General features: G+C 36.0%; 1 protein-coding gene across 1 annotated transcript in view; it reads left to right on the forward strand.

Moving 5' to 3' along the window:
• Positions 1 to 20,753, forward strand: part of RabGGTa (Rab geranylgeranyltransferase subunit alpha) — a 268,975-nt gene that overhangs the window by 136,091 nt on the left and 112,131 nt on the right. The window contains exon 7 of the mRNA XM_090397695.1: positions 2,350 to 2,432. Within this exon, the coding sequence (XP_090253821.1) occupies positions 2,350 to 2,432 (83 nt within the window). The remainder of the gene's footprint in view (positions 1 to 2,349; positions 2,433 to 20,753) is intronic.

Raw genomic sequence — 20,753 nt, forward strand, 5'->3', positions numbered from 1 at the left:
TCCAGGCCTCAATGGAGTCAAAAGACTCATCGTGGGAGGTCCTTCCTAAGAAACACAAAGTCTATCAAGACTCATCAAGGGGAGGTCCCCCCTAAGAAACACAAAGTCTATCATACCACTCCTTAAACTCATTGACCGTTCTTGCTCTCACCACTCCATCAGGTAATGCATTCCATGTTTCAACCACCCTCCATGCAAAGAAACCACTCCTCACCCTCTTGCTCACAGTTTCCTTTTGTAACTTCCAGGGATGACCTCTTGTCATCACTCCTTCCTGCTGTGCACTTTGCAGCTTTCTTTGTACAATCTTTCCAGGAGAAAATAACTTTTGTGTAAACTTTCGTATTATTCCACTGGATTCCACATTTTTAAACAAGGCATGGCTTGCTAAACCAGATTTATCAGGCTCTTTAAGTGATATATATTCTTGATGTTTTCCAAGATAAATTTGTGCAGAAAGAAAACATCAAGAATATATATCACTTGCAAGAACAAGGGAACTGTAAACTCCCAGATAAGTGAGAGGTAGATATTTGTTTTTTGGAGAGACAAGAAAGGTATTAAGTTCATGAATTGATCCAGTTCATAATACCTTAATACCTTGTAGGAAAGAAGAGATTTGTGGGTCACTCTGGTGAAGAAGTCTTGCTATTTTTTTCTGATTGCCCTTTAACATATGGAAGACAAATTCTAGAAACTTCTTTTCCAGGAGGATTAAGATGGAGGCCATAATTATTGATTATTTTATTGATAGTGTTTGCTTTATAACCATTAGTGATGAAAGTAAGTCTGATAATACAGGTCATTGTTCAGAAGAGTCGGTTGAACAAATTTTATGAGCTCTGTCAACTAAAGATTTAAGTACATCATATTTCTGATGGGTGATGATGTGAGTTAGCATTAATGTACTTGTATGAGTTGGTTTTCTGTATATAGAGAACTGTAGACTGCCGTTAGGTTGACGCAAAATGAGAACTTCCGGAAAAGAAAGACAGTTGTTGTTGTCTTCTAATGTAAATATGATTCTTGGGTATACTGAATTAATTTTCTCAAGAAATTCATGGAGATGACAAAGAAGAGTTCCATATAGCAAATATATCATCAATGTATCTGTATCATTTAAACTGATGCTTTAGGTGAAAAAATGCTGAGAATATGTTTAACACATTCCATGAAGTAATTAGCTAAAGTAGGGGAAATGGGAGACCCCATAGCTGTTCCTTCTATCCGCTTGTGTAATTTGTTTTGACAACTGAAGTACCTTGAATTAATTGAGAAAATCAAATAATTTTTGGTATCAGGAGGAAAATCATTATCTAGCAATTCAGTTGTATCTGTCAGAGGGATGTTTGTGAAGGGTGAGACTACATCGAAACTTATTAGATCTGTGGGTTGTAAGGATAATTGGGAAATTTTATTCTTGAAATCTGCTGAATTTTTAATGAAAGATGCAGAGTTTCTGCAAAAGCAGAGAGAAGATTAGATAGATATCTTGAGAGTTTATAAGTTGGACAACCTATGCAGTTCACTATAGGTCTTAACGGAACATTTTCTTTACGTTGGCTGAGTAGTTAGTGTATCTACTGTCCAGTCAAAAAGACTGCTGGTTTGAATCCTGCCGTGGACATGGATGTTTGTGATTGTCTGTGAAAATACTAGGTGATTTTGGTGAGTGGTAGATGGCATTGGTGTAGATGATCATGGTAGTTGCGGTTCGTTGTGGTTGGTGGATTGAGTATTGGAGACGGAGCTGTAGAGTAAGTGCCCTCCCTTGATGAGTCTTCGGACTCCCTGGAGGTGTCAAATAATAATAATAACTTGGGAAGACTATAAAGTCTAAGAGGTAAAGCAACTCAACTTAATAAACTTAACAGTCTCCTAGATGAAGTTTATTCCTGAGTTGAAGAAACCATTAAAAAGCTAAGCTAAAAGTTCATCATGCGTTACATCCCAGACTTTATGGTCTTCCCAAGTTACATAAAGAAAATGTTCCAAATTGCCAGATGATGCCCAAGGTATAGGTGGAATGCTGTAGTTAGACTGAAAAGTTAATATCTGATGAATAGCAGGCCAATCTGGAAGAAAATTGTTGGATAATAATTAAAATCCTTAGTGATAAACTATCATCATCATATCCTGTACATATACACTTGGAACTTTATATGCTAAAATGATGTTATGTAACATTTTCATATGAAAAAAATTGCATAACTTTTCTATAGCTTTAAAAGAATTAATAAAAAAAAGTTATTTAAAAAAATTAAAATTAAAAATTAAAAAAATATATACTTGAAAAATTCCTATAGAATTAGTAGGTATTAATTTTCAGTTAATGTATAATACTTTTAGGTGAGGTACCTTTGAGCATTCACCTTCTCTATGTAAGAAGAAAAAATCCTAGAATAATTGTACTGTTATCCAAACCAGTTCTGGTAAGTTAGTTATTTAGTATGTTATAATTTGTGATTATGTGTAATTTTGAGAGGGTGATATGTAACTTCTAATGCACCCATTAGGTGAGCGAGTGGGAGAATGACCAAGTGTGGAATTCTAGTCTCTCAAGCAAAAATATTGAATGGGGTAGTCAATTCAGGAAGTAAAGGTAGGAGGGGGACTAATGAGATGCTGCAATTTCTATATACTAATGCCAGAGGTATCAGGAACAAGAGGGGGGAGTTTTTGGTATTGATTATTGCAACCTCACCAAAAGTTATAGGCATTAGTGAGACTTGGCTACAGCAGATGATGTAGTCACAGGGATAGAATGTGAATGGTTTAATATTTTCAGAGACAGTAGAGATGATAGGTTGGGGGAGGGGTACTGATGATGATAGATGAATTGCAGCCAAAAAGAATAGGAGATAGGTGGGAGAGCAGTTGTTTATTTGACGCAGTCTGGTGAGAGATCAAGGCCAGTAAAACAAAATATGCAGTTGGATGCTATAGGCAAGGGAGTTCCACGGATGATGTGGAAGTCATTCATCTACAAATTAGTACAATGATTACAGGTGAAGTGATTATTATGGGGGTCAGTTATGGAGATATACACAGGAAGGAAGGAAGAAAGAAAGAAAGATCACATGGCAGGAAGGAAATGGAATTTATACGCCTACCGAGAGATAATTACTTGAGGCAGCATGTGACGGAGGAGACTGGGGGGGGGGGTATGAAAGTATTGGACCTGATCATAGGATCAGAAGAGCTATCCATAACCAAAGTTGACACAATAATTCTGATTGGTGAAAGTGAATGACCATGTTGTCTTGATTTGGGAGATTGTAAAACATGAGGAATAATCTGTCAAGGGGTAGATGTGGAACTATATATACCCCTTCTTGACAGATGGCGTATATGCAGTTCCATTTTGACATATTATGACAAGCTTCGGAGGAAGCTAAAATCTGTGCCATGGCATAAAACACCACAAGGGAAAGATGAAAGATGTTAGTAGTGCATGGAAGGTAGTTAAGGGTCATCTAGAGCAGCGCTTCCCAAACTGTGGGCCGTGGCCCCCTTGGAGGCCATAGGTTTTGTTGAGGGGGGCTATGAAATAATGAAAACAAATTTAAAATGTTTTAAGACTAAGTAGATTTTTTTATTTTAAAAAAGAAACGTATTTAACTTATTATTTATTATTTCTTTTTTGTTATTTTTTATATTTTAATGGAAAAATTCACACATTGGTGTTGGTTCACAAACTTTGCTTCCTGCGTATTTTGGCGCTTAATGAATATTAGTAAATATTGCTTATTCATATGTTTCATTTCAAAGCAGTGGTTAATTGTATTTACTACGAATGCTCTCCAGGGAAGCTCCAAATCTTCCTATTCCTTTCATCACGCGTTCGTAATCAGGGACTGTTGATATTGACTTTATATACATATCAAAACTCGTTTTATATTATCACTGTCATCCGAGCTAGTTTTCTGTTACCAATAAAAGTTTCGCATATACTTCACACATGAAAAAAAAGCTTAAACAAGTTCATGTGGGGAGATAGTAACTCGCTTGCAGTGGTAAACAACACGCCCTCCCTAACAGTCACTATACTGCAGAGGCAATAAAAACAAGTACTTTTATTATGCCAGTGAATAAGGTATGAGGAGTCTGTGTAATATATTTCTCAACAAATAGTGCAATTAGAGACAACTGGGATAAAAACACACTAATTAATGAATCACATGTCCCCTCATACAGAAACTATGCTGTATAGACTGAAACAAAACCATATGTTGCATGGGCAAACACAGTATCTAACTAAAAACTGTTGTTATTAATTAGATGTGTGTGAGTTTGATTTCCCAAGGCAGCAATAAAATTCAACCGAACGTGTTAAAATTTGTAAAGTGTTTAAATTAAGTAATATATATATATATATATATATATATATATATACAGGGTGTTCGGGATAAATTTGACATATTTATAATTAATTATATTTTTCCGTAAGTTACATGTATTAACACACACTTCTCTTCATTTAAAAGTTTGGACCCTTCTTCATTCATATACAAGATGTCAGAAAGGATGGATAGCTGGAACCCACCTGAATCATGGAAGAGAATAACTTGTATCATGATGATTCGTGCCCGCCATCAAAATAAGGATATTACGACTGCTGCCCAATGCTCCCTGAATACAGTAAAAACAATCAGGCATGAACTAGAGACTTGCAATGGTGACTACGAGGATGTATCAAGAAGAAAGATCCCTAGCAGACGATCTGATTGCGTTCGTACAGCAGAATTCCTCGCAAATCTGCAGGAACAGGTGTTGAAGAACCCTGGCATTGGAATTCGGGCTTTGTTCGTGGAGTTGCTAACTGTAGTCAAGCCCTGGATAACAAGGGTAGCCAATGGTAGGCCGTATGTATGGCAGCAGGATTCGGCCCCTTGCCACACCTCTGGGAAAAGTCAAAAATGGTTGTCTGAAAATTTCTACGACTTCACCAGTCCAAATGTTTGGCCTCCAAACTCCCCAGACCTTAACCCCATGGATTATTTTGTATGGGGCGCAGTTGAAAAAGACACCAATCGCACTTCCAGTAATACAAAAGCCCAGTTAATGGATAAAATTAAAACAGTTTTTGCGGCCCTTCCCAGGGAGACTGTAGCATCAGCTTGTTCGAGGTTCCGAAGCAGAATTGAAGCTGTGATCGATGCTAATGGTGGTTATTTTGAGTAAATCTTGTTGATAGTATTGTAATTAACTCTGCCTGTAATGTTTTTTTGTCAATTCATTAAATTTAATAGATACAAAGAAGATTTTCTTTTTCCTTAAGAAACTGTCAAATTTATCCCGAACACCCTGTATATATAATGAATGTTATGGCAGTTTCACATATGGAATTCGGTTGAAGAGAGTTATCATTTCAACTCAATTGTCAGCTATGCTTTTATCATTCGGTTGCGTGATCTTTTGTTAATACCGCGCCAATCATATGCACGTTTTAATAAGCTGCCTTTGCTGTCTGTTTCGCGTTAGGCTTAATTACCGTAAAGGGAGAAAAGTCTCAAAAGAGATAAATGTTCCTGGTCTGGGGATTCCCTTATTCAGGTAATATTCACTAATTTCATGTTATCAGTCTGTGGTGAGTGATCAAATAATATCACCACTTACCGATACTTACCAGTATCGGTAAGTGGTGATATTATTTGATCTATTCTACGTTAAAAAATGTATCCCTGAGATGGATAAGTGGCTGATAAAAAATAAAAAAAAATTCCCGCAAACAATCAGAAGAAGCAGAAACAGACTCAAAAAAAAGGACAGAATTTCATGTTTTACCAGAACAGCCTGCATTGTCTTCAGAACCAAACGGTAAGAGGCAAAAAAATGTAATATATGCATTTGATTTTTGCAATATTCGCTGTGTATGTTTTGTATTAAATATAAATACAATAAATATAATAATAATATATCTCTATTACGATTTTTTTTCAAGGGGGGGGTGAAATATTTTAATTTTTGCAAAGGGGGCCCTGACATTCAGAAGTTTGGGAAGCACTGATCTAGAGTAAGCAGTATTAAATTGTATAACTAAGGTAATGAGCATTAATCAAATAGGAGTTAGATGGATGAGTAATATCATTGAGCATGAACTACAGAAAAAGAAATTGCTGTGGAGGGTATATAAGGAGAAAGGTGACCATCAAACTCATGAACAGTACAAAGGTTTGGCAAGAAAGATGACCAACATGGTAGGGAAGGCCAAATCAGATTATGAGAAGAATGTAGCCAAACAGGCCAAAGGAAATCCCAAAGAGTTCTTTAGTTACATGGCAAGTAAGAAGAAGAATGGATATGAAAGATTAACTTAACAAGTTCTGATAGTCACGAGGCAACAGAAGCAGATAAAACAGTTGAATTTCTGAGTGACCACTTTATAAGCATATATCATCCTAGAGAGGTTACTGCTGTTACATATGTGAGAGACACTAATGTGGGAATGGAGGTGGATGAATTGGAGGATTTTAGGATATTGCAGAATCGCAATGTAAATATTGCTGTGGGATTAGATGGGATATCAGCTTGGGTGTAGAGAGAATGTGCAAGGAAACTGGCAATACCTCTGACTAAGCTCATTAATTCAAGTCTCAGCTCTGGTAGAGTTCCAAGGGAGTGGAAAGAGGGCAAAATAATTCCCTTGCATAAGGGAGATTCTTAAACTCAGTAGCAAATTACAGACCAATCACTATCTCAGGCATGTTAGTAAAAGTACTAGAAAAATTGGACAAAAAAGAGAATTCAAGAATGGGTGGATAAAAATGATACTGTATGGAGCAACATGCTGTTGGATTGTCCAGCCTGGCTTTGAGTCCGCCATCTTGTTGGAACGTTGTTCTTATTTAATTTAATTAATTGTTGGTTGATTACCAATCAAAATATAGAGAAATTTATTATACTGCACCACCCTATATTCAGATTAGTCTATGCAAAATAGTAGAGTCAATCATCAACTAATTTAAGCAATCTCACTATTCATACAGGCTGAGTTTAAAATTAACACTTACGGCTTCCACAAGGTCCGATAATTTTATGAACGGTGCAGTAAAAGAGAATCAGGCAAACACAATATTGAAATCAATAAAACAAAACATTTAATGCAGGGTTATATGACAAGTACATAAGCTTAACTTTGAAAACAAGATAATGCAAACAACTTAGTTCAACTGGTCATAACATTCTCATAGATTAGGGCATTTAGACATTCAGCCATTAAATCCATAGTTTTCCTAATAATAAAAAATGGTTCACACAGCTCAATATTACAGAATCTCTCAGTAAATATTCTTACTGTTATCACACTCTGTTATCAGTTAGCAAACTCTTAATTCATTAATGGCGGCAGTTATTACTTCAAGGGGAAATACTTCAAGCTTCTAACTTCGGCTAATCTCAGTAGAACACCACAGTTAATGGTAGGATATATCCGACAGAGCTAACTCTTATATCTTCACACTGAAATACAATAAAATAGGACTGTTCTTGCCGGGTTAAATCCTTTGCACATCAGATTCACTGTAGGCACATTTTAAATCTATATTTACTTATCACTCTGAAGCCATACTATTCAAAAGAGATCTTTTTTATGATAACTGAATTATTAATCATCGCGCTTCACAAGTCTTGACGCACTTGTAATAAGGCAGAATACTTATTCCATATATACTTCTATATAATAAATTCAGCTTTGCACAATCCTTCTTTAAATATGACTGGAATGCGTAGTAATTCTAGAACTCAGTAGAATTATTCTGGGATGCCTATTAATTTACCAGTCCTTTATTAATCCTATTGCAGTTCTACAATTCCTGATACTGCCACCCCTTACTTTACTCCCAGCTGCCTATAAGTTTTCTCCTCGTCTACTCCGTACTGTCCTGAGTGCTCCTTGTTTACTTTCGCTTTCGGCTTATATACCTTCATTCTTCCCGCCAAAACTCGTTCTCACAGTCCAGCTCATATCAACTCCTTGCTTCCAATACTATTATTAATAAGTGTTAATTTTAAACTCGGCCTGTATGAATAGTGAGATTGCTTAAATTAGTTGATGATTGATTCTACTATTTTGCATAGACTAATCTGAATATAGGGTGGTGCAGTATAAATATAAATTTCTCTATATTTTGATTAGTAATCAACCAACAATTAATTTAAATAAGAACAATGTTCCAACAAGATGGCGGATTCAAAGCCAGGATGGACGACATGGTAGTAAAAGTACTAGAAAAATTGGTCAAAAAGAGAATTCAAGAATGGGTGGATAAAAATGATACTGTATGGGGCAACATGGCTTTGTGAAGGGCAAGTCATTCCTTAGTTATTTGCTAACTTTTTATATTAGAGTAACAGCTGAGTTTGGTAAAGGAAATGGCTACACAATGATTTTAGAATGGCACAGAATATCACATGGAACTCTGTTATGCAAATTAGAACAAATAGGTATGCATATAACACTGGTTAAGTGGATAAAAGGGTGGCTGCTGGACAGATGTCAAAAAGTGGTATATGGAGGGACAGAATCAAGGCATAAACAGGTGACACAATGTTTTGTGCTGGGACCACTACTGTTTAATTTGTATGAGGGTATACTGGAAAGTTGTGATAATCGCCCTGAAGGAATTGAGGTAGAACCATGTAACTTACACATTGTAATATTTATTCTTTTCTCTTTTAATGTCGTGGTTTATGATCTTGATCCTGACTTATTCCCTCACATAATTTCCTTAACCTAATTTCAATAAAAGTTCTTTGCTCGATGCATCAAGTTAATATACTTTAATTCCTATGCAGTCTCAATTTAATGTGGGCCATTAAACCTTCTTAAGAGTAGTGCACGTGGATTGAAGAGAAAGGGATTGCCGTTGGATAGCGCCAATTCCTTTATTTCAGAGCTGGTGCCAGTTCCTATTCAGAGAAATTTTCTATTATACTGCGCTACCCCTAAATCCTAGACTATTGAACAATGCAAAATCAGGAACTAGAACTCAGTTTAGTACACTGTCTAATATCTCTTAAGCACTTTCGTGAAATTCTAAATTCATCTAATAACTAAAATTCATTTCACATTCATAGCCTCCCTTGTATTTTACCTCCTGCCTTGGTTCTAACTTAATGAGCGGTGCAATAGATAGAAAGGAAATCAGGCAAGTCATCAATTAATACTAAAGAAAAACATTCAATTACAAAATCAGACAATTTACACTTTATGAACAAATTCTGACATAGAATTGCATTAACTTTAGGGAATGAGTATACTCAACTAAAATTTCTAATTCTCCCATAATAAGTTAAAACATTATTTTATCAAAGGTCAGTTATCCATTTTACACATAACAATGCTAAAGGTTATTCATTTATCGATAACAAAATTATCTCACCGAGCTTCCACACAATTCCTCCATCCAAAATTTAAAGTTCCACTACTTCCTTTAGCATAATCTCTAAAGTCCTTTCATTAATCGAAACATTATAAACCTAAAGTCCTTTTTACAATTACAGGTTGTTTCCCTCAACACAATTATATAACAGATCAAAATTCTACGTTACCAAAGGCTGGGGAATTATTCGACCTTCACATACATCTTGACAGAACTTCGTTTCCTTGATCCGTCTCTTAATTGATGGACTCGGACTAGACACATCTCAGCCAAAAGGTAAGTCTGGCTTGCCACTCTCGGGTTGACTGGCTCGGCATGGCGTATCGATCTCCGTGGTGATCGGGAACTCCGCTCCGCTGGGCTACTTGTTGACTGGCAAGCTTGCCATAGACACTTCAGCGTGCTCCAACGACCTCTATCTCGATGACCACTCCAATTCAGGGGGAAGAGAAAAAAAGCCACGAACTAGTGCCGCTATGCTTTTTAAATCACGCGCCCAATGTTTCCTCTCTACGTCATCCTGCTCTCTCCCTTTTCCCACAACACCTTACTTTTTCCAGCACCTAGCGCCACGCTCTCTCCTAGCGTGCTTTACGGAGAGAACCTGCATGCGCGTCCTACTTGGTGCATGTGTTTAGTTTCAGGCCATCACTGTCTAATCCGATTATCTTTCTCCCAGCAATACACAAGTATTTGCACCAAATCCACATAGTTTAAACATTAGAAAATTTACAATAATTATTTACAACATGATGCATAGACAAGTTTTACTTAAATTACTAATGTTGCTTATAAATTACAATTAGCTTTATTTCTTCTGATATACCAATATTGGCCCCAGGAATGTTATTGTATGTTAAATCCGAATGAAACATAAACGGATTTGATTTCAGTTTCATTCAGAATTTAACAACATTATTCTACATATTCCCCACTAAAGTGTTACACACTGGTTACAATGCTCCTGCATTATTTGCGATAATCCAAGAAAAAAAGTCTTTCCCTTGTTGCACAAACCAGTCCTCTGCTGCAGAATATGACTTCATCATCTGTGGTAAATTTTGTTCCTTTTCAAGTGTTTCTTTAAATTTGAGAATAGGAAGTAGTCAGATGAGGCCAGGTCTGGTGAATGGGGTGGGTGAGGCAGACATTGAAAGCCCAAGTTGTGTATCGTCTGTTGGGTTTCTGAGCAGTGTGAGCAGGTGTGTTGTCCTGCAAAAAGCAACACACCTGCTCACCTCTGCTCAATTTCCTATGGCGTTTTTCCTTCAGTATCTCCTTCAGTTCCTTCAGTGCTGTTGAATAAACTGCTACTGTAACAGTTTCACCTTTTTTGAGGTACTTGATAAGGATTACACCATCTATATCCCAAAAGACAATGGCAAAAACCTTTCCCACTGACTTTTGGGTTCAGAACTTCTTTGGTTATTGGAGAACCTTTGTGTCTCCACTCCAATGACTGTTGTTTGGTCTCTGGGTCATAGTGATGAGGTCATGTTTCATCAACACTCAAAATACGAGCCAAAAAATACCCCAAATCCCTTGAGATGACAGCACACGTTCTCTGTTTTGGTCAGCATTCAAACATTTGGGGACCCACTTCACTGAGAGCTTCTGCATGTCCAGATGTTGGTGGATAGTGACCCCAACTCATTCCCTGGATATCCCCAGAGTTTTGCAATGTTTTTGGCTAGTATTCATCTATCATCACGGATTATCGCATGAACTGCATCAATGTTTTCAGGTGTGATTGCTGTGGAAGGTCCTCCTGACCTGGGAGCATCTGTTGTCTCAGAATTCCCTGTTTTATACTCGGCCAACCATCTGGCAACTCTTGGATATGCTAGGGCACAGTCCCCCTAAAGTCTCACACAAAGTTTGGTGAATCTCATCAGTTGCAGACATTTCTTGTAGCATGAAAAACTTGATGATGACCTGCACCTCTGTGTCTTCAAATTTCTTCAAACCTTTGACATGTCTTCTTATATATCCTAAACAAAAAAAAAAAAAAAATTATTACAATTTGATGAAATATGAAGGTTAAAGGGTTTTAAGATATGTGTTTTCTTGTGATTATATAAGTTGTTTTAATATCATTTTTGTTCCAGGTGTTTATGAGAACTTTTCAGGCCCCCCCCCCGCCTCCGTACATAAATGATATAGGAAATAACCTGAAAGGAAATATTCAGTTGTGCTGATGATGCAAAAGGTAGAGTAATAGTTAATGAAATTGATATGGAGAACTTGCAGGGTGATTTAAATAGGCTCTTGGTATGGGTAAAAGATAATGAGTGTCAGTTCAATGTGGAGAAATGTCAAGTTATGCATTTTGGGATAAATAGATTACAAGCTGTGTGCCACATTGATGGAACTGTACTCCAAGAAATAGATGAAGCTAAAGATTTAGGGGTGGTGGTAGACAGAGTTAGAGTTTTGAGGACATTTTGCTAAGGTTCTAAAGTAGCTCACAAAATTACTTTGCTATTGAAGAATACACTAACAAGTAGAGATAAGAAAGTTGTTATTGCAATTTATAGTGCCTGATACATCTACATCTGGATTACTGTGTTCAGGTCTGGTCTCCTGGGTTTCTTGGGAATGAGGAAGCAGTGGAGAAGATTCAGAGGCAAGCTACCAAGATGGAGTGATCTGTAATGTTCCCTATGAGGATAAATTGATGATGTGTGGATTACAGAAGTTGGTTGATAGGATAAAAAGAGGTGATATCATAGAAACATTTAAGTTGCTTAAAGAATTTTATAGGATGGATTCAGGAGAAATGTTTCAGCACTTAGCTAGAGGGGCCACAACAAGAGGTCATCCCTGGAAGTTGAATAAAAGTGTGGTTAGTAAGGATGTGAGGACTAGATTTGTTTCAATTGTGTATGTTTTGTCTGTTAATGGGTTCAAGGAGAGGTATGATAGATGTGGATAGTTTGTGTCTCCTGCATTGAGTCTTCTGACTACATGGAGGTGCCTGTACAATAATAATAATAATATAACTATCAAACAACAAATATAAGATAATAACCAAAGTAATAAACTTTAATGAAAAGCACAGATATTTTGCGCTGAAAATAACAGTATATCATCAGTGTGTAGAAATAATCAATTCAAGGAATTAGTTTATCAATTAAAAGTGGTTGTCTCTTGCTTAAAAAAAACTATTTTTGATTATACACATAAGATGAGAATCTCCCAAGCATTTGGGAGAGAGACATTCATTTCGATTCAGGTTAGGCAAGTGTAAAAGTGCTTCACAACTTTCTTTGAAAAGGCATTTGTATTTAAAACTGCTTTTATGAAGAAGACAAAGCTTCATCCCAGGATGCTATGATTAGTATTAATACTATTCTATACCAGACCAGACTTTTGAGGTCTCAGGTAACCAGTGTTGTATTGATATTCATTAATTCATTTTTCCATAGAATGACCTGTCTGCCCAAAGTATGTCAAATTATATTCACAAACTTCCAACATTCACAAGGGATCTGATAAACCCCAGTTAAATTTAGATAGAGGTGACACTTTGCCTTTTGTAAATGATATCAAATGAGAAAAATAGGAAAATATGTGGAATTTATGTGAAACTTCTTCAAAATTCTACCAATAATCAGAGATGCCAAAAATTAAGGGATTGGAACCCTCCAGTCTACTGAAGAATCCTTAGGTATTGGAATGCAAGAGTCAATTATCTGTTGGAATTTGATGACGGTTGTAATTCCATTAAACATTTTGATACTGAGATGTTCTTGCTATAAAAATAAAGGGAGAAGAGCAAATATTTTTGCACTTTATTAATTAGTGACTTGACAACACTGATTTTGTGGGAGGTGTGATGAGCAAACTTTTGATGAATATATCTGTCATTATAGATAAGTTTCTGGCTGACAAAGTACCAGATGCAGTGTGAGTAATAAGGATGAACAAGAATGGTAAACTACCAGCATTTTCTTTTTCCATGGTTGAATTGAATACAAGAATGCTATTGATCCAATGTAGGAAGGTGGTAAGTTTGTTTTCAGACTGAGGCCAAACAGCAAAAATGTCGTAGACAGATATTTCGTCTATGATGTTTTGCTGTTTGGCCTCGGTATGAAATATCTGTACTTTACATTTAAGTGTTTTGCTATTGTGGTTATTGTGTTATTTTGTTGCTTTAATGGATGTTTTTTTTTCCCTGAAGGTTTTTTCTCTTTTTTTTTTTTTTTGGCCTTTTGTTAAGTTATTGTTTCACTCAGTTTTAAGTATATACAACTCAGGTCATCATCATAATTTATTCAAGTATGAAAAGGGAAATATGTTCAAAAATATGCATATAACAACAACTTATGGAAATAAAGTATTAAATGGAGGTGAGCCAAGTTTCTCTGTTATATGGCAGATTGTTAATGCTCTTCTTCAAAAAGAATTTTACTTATGCATTGCCAAACCTGTCTCCCTGTCCTTCCTATTTCTCTCAGTCCATTAGGTTGGTCTGTAGAAAGCAAGAACACCGAATACGACGAGGGTGGACATCTTAGGTTGGTGTTCTTAACCACCTTAGCTGACTTTTGTGTTTCCATTAGAGATCTTTGCAAGCCTTCTTCAAGAATGACAGTATCACGCATGTGATCTTGCTATATATTCTAATATTGATCAAAAGCATGTTTCCCCAAAGCTATTAATGATATTAACTGCACATTATGTAGCGATGTTCTATGTTTGGGGGCCTTATGTAATATGGCTTGACTGCTGGTTTTGTACAGATAAATTTTGATATATGTGGTGATAATTTTTGGATTTTTTTCCAAATTCAAGAGTGTTGTCATTTTAGCTTCGTTTCCTTCTGTTCTGATTTTTACGACTTTAGTTGTGCTTCTCTTGACTGCCAGCATAATCAGTGCTGCAGTTTTACATTAATTATATAGGTGGTTTTGGGAGGTCTGAATGTTAGAGTTGATTAGCACATTATCTGAAACAAAAACCTTGGAGTCTCAGTAGAACCAAACTGGTGGAACCTTTCTAAAAGAACCAAACCTTTGAGTCTCAGTGGTAAATGCTGAAGAAAAAATTGATTGATCAGCTAGGAAGGCATGTGGTGAAAATGTCTGCAAGGATAGAGAAATAAGAACACATGCCTCCCTAGCTGACACAAGATGTTAAAGAAGCAGTCCTGGACAAGCATACCAAAAGTTCATAGCAAATAAGTCAGCAGATGCCCAAAAATAATACAGAGTAAAATGTAAGAGAGCTAAGCTATGTGCAAAAATAGCTAAACAAAAGTCATGGGAATAATTTATTAAGAATATAGAAAATTAATATCAGAAAGGTGACAAATTGTTTGGAGGCTATTGAAAAAAAGCTTGGAAAATGGGAGAAAGAGTACTGTAAAAAGAATCAAAGGAAATAAAAGTGACATGAAAACTGAAGATATCCTAGATGTCTGGAGTAATTACTTTGAAAGGCTATTAAATGAAACAAGCAGTGACGGAACAGTAGTGGAAAATTTTCAAGTGGAATGCTAACAGAGGACATATCATTATTTGAGGCAGAAAAATTCATCAAACACTTGATATGTCAAAAGGCAGCTGGAGTAGATGATATTCAACCAGAAATGCTTAAATAAGGAGGTGTCAAAGTTTTGTGATAACTACACTGCATAATTCAGAGGGCCTGGTCAGAAGATCGAATTCCAGATGATTGGAGTAGAGCGCTGATAGATCCCATCTATAAAAAAAAGGGAATAAAGTTGAATGTGAGAATTATTGAGGGATTTCTCTACTAAGTGTTCTGGGTAATATTTATTCAAGCAAACTTGAAAAGAGGTTGAGAAAAATTGTGGAAGAGAAACTTGCAAGTTTGGTTCAGGCCATATAGAGGTTATCAAGATCATATTTTTACCTTATGACCAAGATTTGTAGTTAAGTTTTGTAGACCTCGAAAAGGCATATGATAAGGAGCTCAGAGAAAAGCTTTTTCAAAACTCTACATTTGTATGGGATAAATAGAACATTATACACTACAATACGTAGTTTATATTTAAGTTGTAAGTCAGTAGTTAGAATTGAAGGAAATACAGGAAGATGGTTTGATGTAAAACAGGAGTAAGGCAAGGATGCTCATTATCTCAACTATTATTAATCATCTGTATGGATTGCATTAGAAAGAAAGTGGCATTAAACCTGATATTAAAATTGGAGAACTTGACTCTTTGCTTTATGCAGATGATGTCTCTAGTATTCTTTAATTAAATCGAATAAACAAATTGGGTATATCAGCAAGTAAAAAGACCAGAATTATGAAAAGTGGCAGGAACATAGAAAACTTCAGCTGCATTCTCAATGGAGAATGCAGCTGATTAATGACCACTCCATGCATGCTGATTAGTCTATAATTGGTAGCTCCTTGTATTCATCAGTAATTATAGTTATGTTGAGACTCAAGTTGAATAACCATATCAAAGGGACTGCTAACACTCTTGCAGATTCTTTCAGTTCCCTTGCCAATATTTCATCCAGTGTCATTGCTTTTTTTTTTTCTTTTCCAAATCCAGCTCTTGAAATAACTTTTAAACCTCCTCATCCATGTCTGTTTATCACAGTGCTTTGCAGTATTCACAACACCAGAAGTAAAACTTACTAATTAATCACCATATTTGTTAATAGTGGTAGAAACAATTCACGTTGTAATGAAAAAGGAAATAATGTTCTAACAAGGTAGCTCTGTAGGGATAAGATAAAATTGAAGTTTATTTCAAGAAGTTAGGCTATCTGTGATGTTAAATGGCTCTCCCAGATCTTCAGCAGATTAATACAACCATACTTGTACTACTTAGAGGATTTCTTTGTAGCTGGCACTGATTCTAAAAATAGTTTCTTAGACCTCTCTCAGGGGCTCACTTTAGTGAGTACAGGCATGGCAAACCCGAGGTACCCTGATGCTGGACCATGCCTTACTTCATGTAATATACATCTGTTATATTATTTGTAGACTGGTCTCTCCTCTTCCTTCCTTGCTTCTTTCTTCTCTTCTTGCTCCTTACCCCCCAATGCTATTAGAATATTCGAGGGCTAGTGGTGAATCTTTTCTATTTTGCTGTGTCATTTCATCTTATGCACTATTGTGAGGCACCAACCCGTCTGGCCAGCATGGTGCTATAAGGCCAAATACCTCCCCATTAAGACAATGCAAATGATGAATAAAATAGGAAAATTACATACTGGCTCGTCCATCGCCCAGCATAAAAAGGGACGTGTCCTGGACTTAGGCAGAGGGTCTAGGTCGAAAAATATGCTACAGTCTCCACTAGCTACAATGAGTCCACCTACAGTGCACAATGATAGAAGGATATTAGTAGAAACATATCTACCATTTCTATCATCATCCCATAGAGATGATGATAGAAACAATCTATCATCATCTCTATGGGATGATGATAGATTGGAAGAACTGATGAAGGAATTGGACCACATAAAATGGCACATTGTGGGCCTTTCAAAGATAAGAAGGAAAGAAGAAACTCTCGTGCGATTAAAAGATTGACATGTACTCTACCACTGTGAATGTGACAGAAACTCAACTGGTGGTGTAGGATTCCTAATAAATAAAACAATCAAGGACAATGTAAAATAACATCAAGAATAGCTGATGTTATTTTACATTGTCCTAAGTCTCTTCATAAATAAAAGATTCCAACTGAAAATTATACAAGTATGTGCCCAACTACGGACCATCCAGATGAAGAGATAGAAGATTTCTATGAAACATTAGAATCCACATTAAATAATTCTAAAGAATTCTACATAATTATAATGAGTGACTTTAATGTCAAGATTGGAAGCAGAGATAACCATCTGAACTCCATTGGTAAATTTGGATTTGGACAGAGGAATGAAAAAGGAGAAAGACTTATTGAATTTGCAGAAGCAAATAACCTCTTTATTATGAACAGCTTTTTCAAGAAGAAAATCAACCGAAAATGGACTTGGAGAAGCCCAAATGGACACACATACAATGAAATAGACTTCATCCTCTCCAACAGAAGATATACAGGGTGTTCGGGATAAATTTGACAGTTTCTTAAGGAAAAAGAAAATCTTCTTTGTATCTATTAAATTTAATGAATTGACAAAAAAACATTACAGGCAGAGTTAATTACAATACTATCAACAAGATTTACTCAAAATAACCACCATTAGCATCGATCACAGCTTCAATTGTGCTTCGGAACCTCGAACAAGCTGATGCTACAGTCTCCCTGGGAAGGGCCGCAAAAACTGTTTTAATTTTATCCATTAACTGGGCTTTTGTATTACTGGAAGTGCGATTGGTGTCTTTTTCAACTGCGCCCCATACAAAATAATCCATGGGGTTAAGGTCTGGGGAGTTTGGAGGCCAAACATTTGGACTGGTGAAGTCGTAGAAATTTTCAGACAACCATTTTTGACTTTTCCCAGAGGTGTGGCAAGGGGCCGAATCCTGCTGCCATACATACGGCCTACCATTGGCTACCCTTGTTATCCAGGGCTTGACTACAGTTAGCAACTCCACGAACAAAGCCCGAATTCCAATGCCAGGGTTCTTCAACACCTGTTCCTGCAGATTTGCGAGGAATTCTGCTGTACGAACGCAATCAGATCGTCTGCTAGGGATCTTTCTTCTTGCTACATCCTCGTAGTCACCATTGCAAGTCTCTAGTTCATGCCTGATTGTTTTTACTGTATTCAGGGAGCATTGGGCAGCAGTCGTAATATCCTTATTTTGATGGCGGGCACGAATCATCATGATACAAGTTATTCTCTTCCATGATTCAGGTGGGTTCCAGCTATCCATCCTTTCTGACATCTTGTATATGAATGAAGAAGGGTCCAAACTTTTAAATGAAGAGAAGTGTGTGTTAATACATGTAACTTAAGGAAAAATATAATTAATTATAAATATGTCAAATTTATCCCGAACACCCTGTATAATAAATAATACCGAAGTACTTAATAGATTTAATACTGGAAGTGACCACAGACTAGTAAGGGCAAAAGTATGGATCAACAAAAAATGGGAACGGAATAAGCTCATAACAAAAAAGTCCAATTTAGTGAATCTACAAAACCTCTACCATAATAAAAGCTGTTATAGAGAATCGCTCAAAAATGAACTAAAAAAGTTAAACACAGCTACTACCATCGATGATGCTAATGAAATATTAACAAAATCTATCTTGAATTGTGCACTAGAAATAGAAGGTTTAAAAAGGCACCAAAGAGAGGAAAAACTAAGACAGGAAACCTTAGATTTGATGAAGAAAAGAAGAGATATGAAAAGATATTTGAATGACACCAATAAAATAGAATATGCAGAAATTTGTAAAACTAGACATAAAAGAATGAAAAAAAACTTAGATCATTTAATACTATGATCTAAGATTTTTCATCCTTTTACGTATAGTTTTACAAATTTCCGCATATTCTATTTTATTGGTGTCATTCAAATATCTTTTCATATCTCTTCTTTTTTTCATCAAATCTAATTAAAATTAAAGTAATTTTAATTAGATTTGACATATAACAATATGGACCTTCATATAACAATAGTAATATGAAGGTCCTAAGACGAACATTATCAGTTGGAACAAAGGAAATAGCTGCTGTAAGAGGAAAAAATAGTGAACATAGAAAAAATAGAGATGCAATAATCAAAAGAATTCAGGAATTTTATACTGAACTCTATGAAGACAAAGACCATGCCATCCAAGAATCATCTATGGATAACTCGAGTGAGGAAGAACATGATGTCCCTGAGATCTTACAAGGCAAAGTGGAAATGGCACTGCGAGAAATGAAGAATGGAAATTCCCCAGGAGAAGATGGAATTATGGTAGACTTCTTAAAACTGGGGGGAAGCCCTGTCATCAAACAGCTGACTAAACTCTTTAATAAATGCTTAAAACAGAGAAAAATTCCAAAAAATTGGAACAATTCACTTCTAATATTAATTTTTAAAAAGGACAATAAGGAAGAAATTAAAAACTACAGACCTATAAGCCTACTCCCCACCATATATAAAGTTTTCACAAAAATTATTATTATTATTATTATTTGTCACCTCCAGAGAGTCCAAAGACTCATCGAGGGAAGGCATCTACTCTACAACTCTGCTTCCACCGCTCACAATCCACCAATTGACCACAATACACCAACGTCATCTACCACCGACTGCCAACACTAGTATTTCCACAGACAATCACAAATGTCCATGCCCAATTATAAATAATAGAATAAAATCTAAACTAGAGGGAATGCAATCCTGTGAACAAGCTGGATTTAGAAAGAATTACAATACTTTGGACCATATTCACACATTAAGACAGCTCATAGAAAAATCAATTGAATACAATAAACCCTTATGTCTGGCCTATATAGACTACAAAAAAGCATTTGATTCAGTTAAAACATCTGCAACACTTAAAAGCACTTGAAATCCAGGGAACTGAGAAACCATATATTGAAACACTAAAACATATTTACAATAATGCAACTTCTATAATTAAATTATATAAAAACAGTGAAAAGTTCCCAATACAAAAAGGCATCCGGCAAGGTGACACCATATCTCCCAAATTATTTACAACTGCACTAGAGGAAGTCTTTAGAAGCCTTGACTGGGAAACAAAAGGAATAAACATAAATGGAGAAAGGCTGCATCATCTGAAATTTGCAGACGATATTGTCCTAATAGCAGATAATCTTGAAGATCTGGAGGAAAGGCTAAATCAGCTAAATGAAGCCTCCAGAGTAATTGGATTAAAAATAAATAGAGAAAAAACAAAAATAATGATGAATAAATATATTAACCATAGAACTGTCAAAGTTGAAAACCATGAAATAGAACAACTTACTTCATATGTATATTTGGGCCAATTGTTATCCTTTAAGGAGTGCCAAAGAAAGGAGATTGAACGAAGAATTCACCTTGGATGGATGGCTTATGGGGAAAATGAGAGACATATTCAGAAGTGATATCCCTATGATTCTAAAAAGGAAAGCTTTTGACCAGTGCGTACTTCCTGTCCTAACATATGAAGGAGAAACATGGACTTTACAGAAGTCCTAAACAAAAAGCTGAGAACAACATATCGCATGGAAAGAAGTATGCTAAAACTAACATTAAGAAATAGGAAGACAAATACCTGGATAAGATCTCAAACAGGTGTCACGGATATTGTAAAATACATTAAACAGGCTAAGTGGAGATGGGCTGGCCATATTGCCAGATGCAGTGACGGGAGAAGGACTAGAAAAACAACAGAGTGGAGACCAATGGATGGAGCAAGACAAAGAGGAAGACCGAGAAGAAGGTGGAGGGATGAACTGGAACAAATTGCAGGAGTGAGAT

Source organism: Typopeltis vanoorti, chromosome 9, assembly GCF_054136105.1.
Source record: "Typopeltis vanoorti isolate ZY-2024b chromosome 9, IOZ_Tvanoo_1.0, whole genome shotgun sequence".
In the NCBI taxonomy this organism is placed as follows: Eukaryota; Metazoa; Arthropoda; class Arachnida; order Uropygi; family Thelyphonidae; genus Typopeltis; species Typopeltis vanoorti.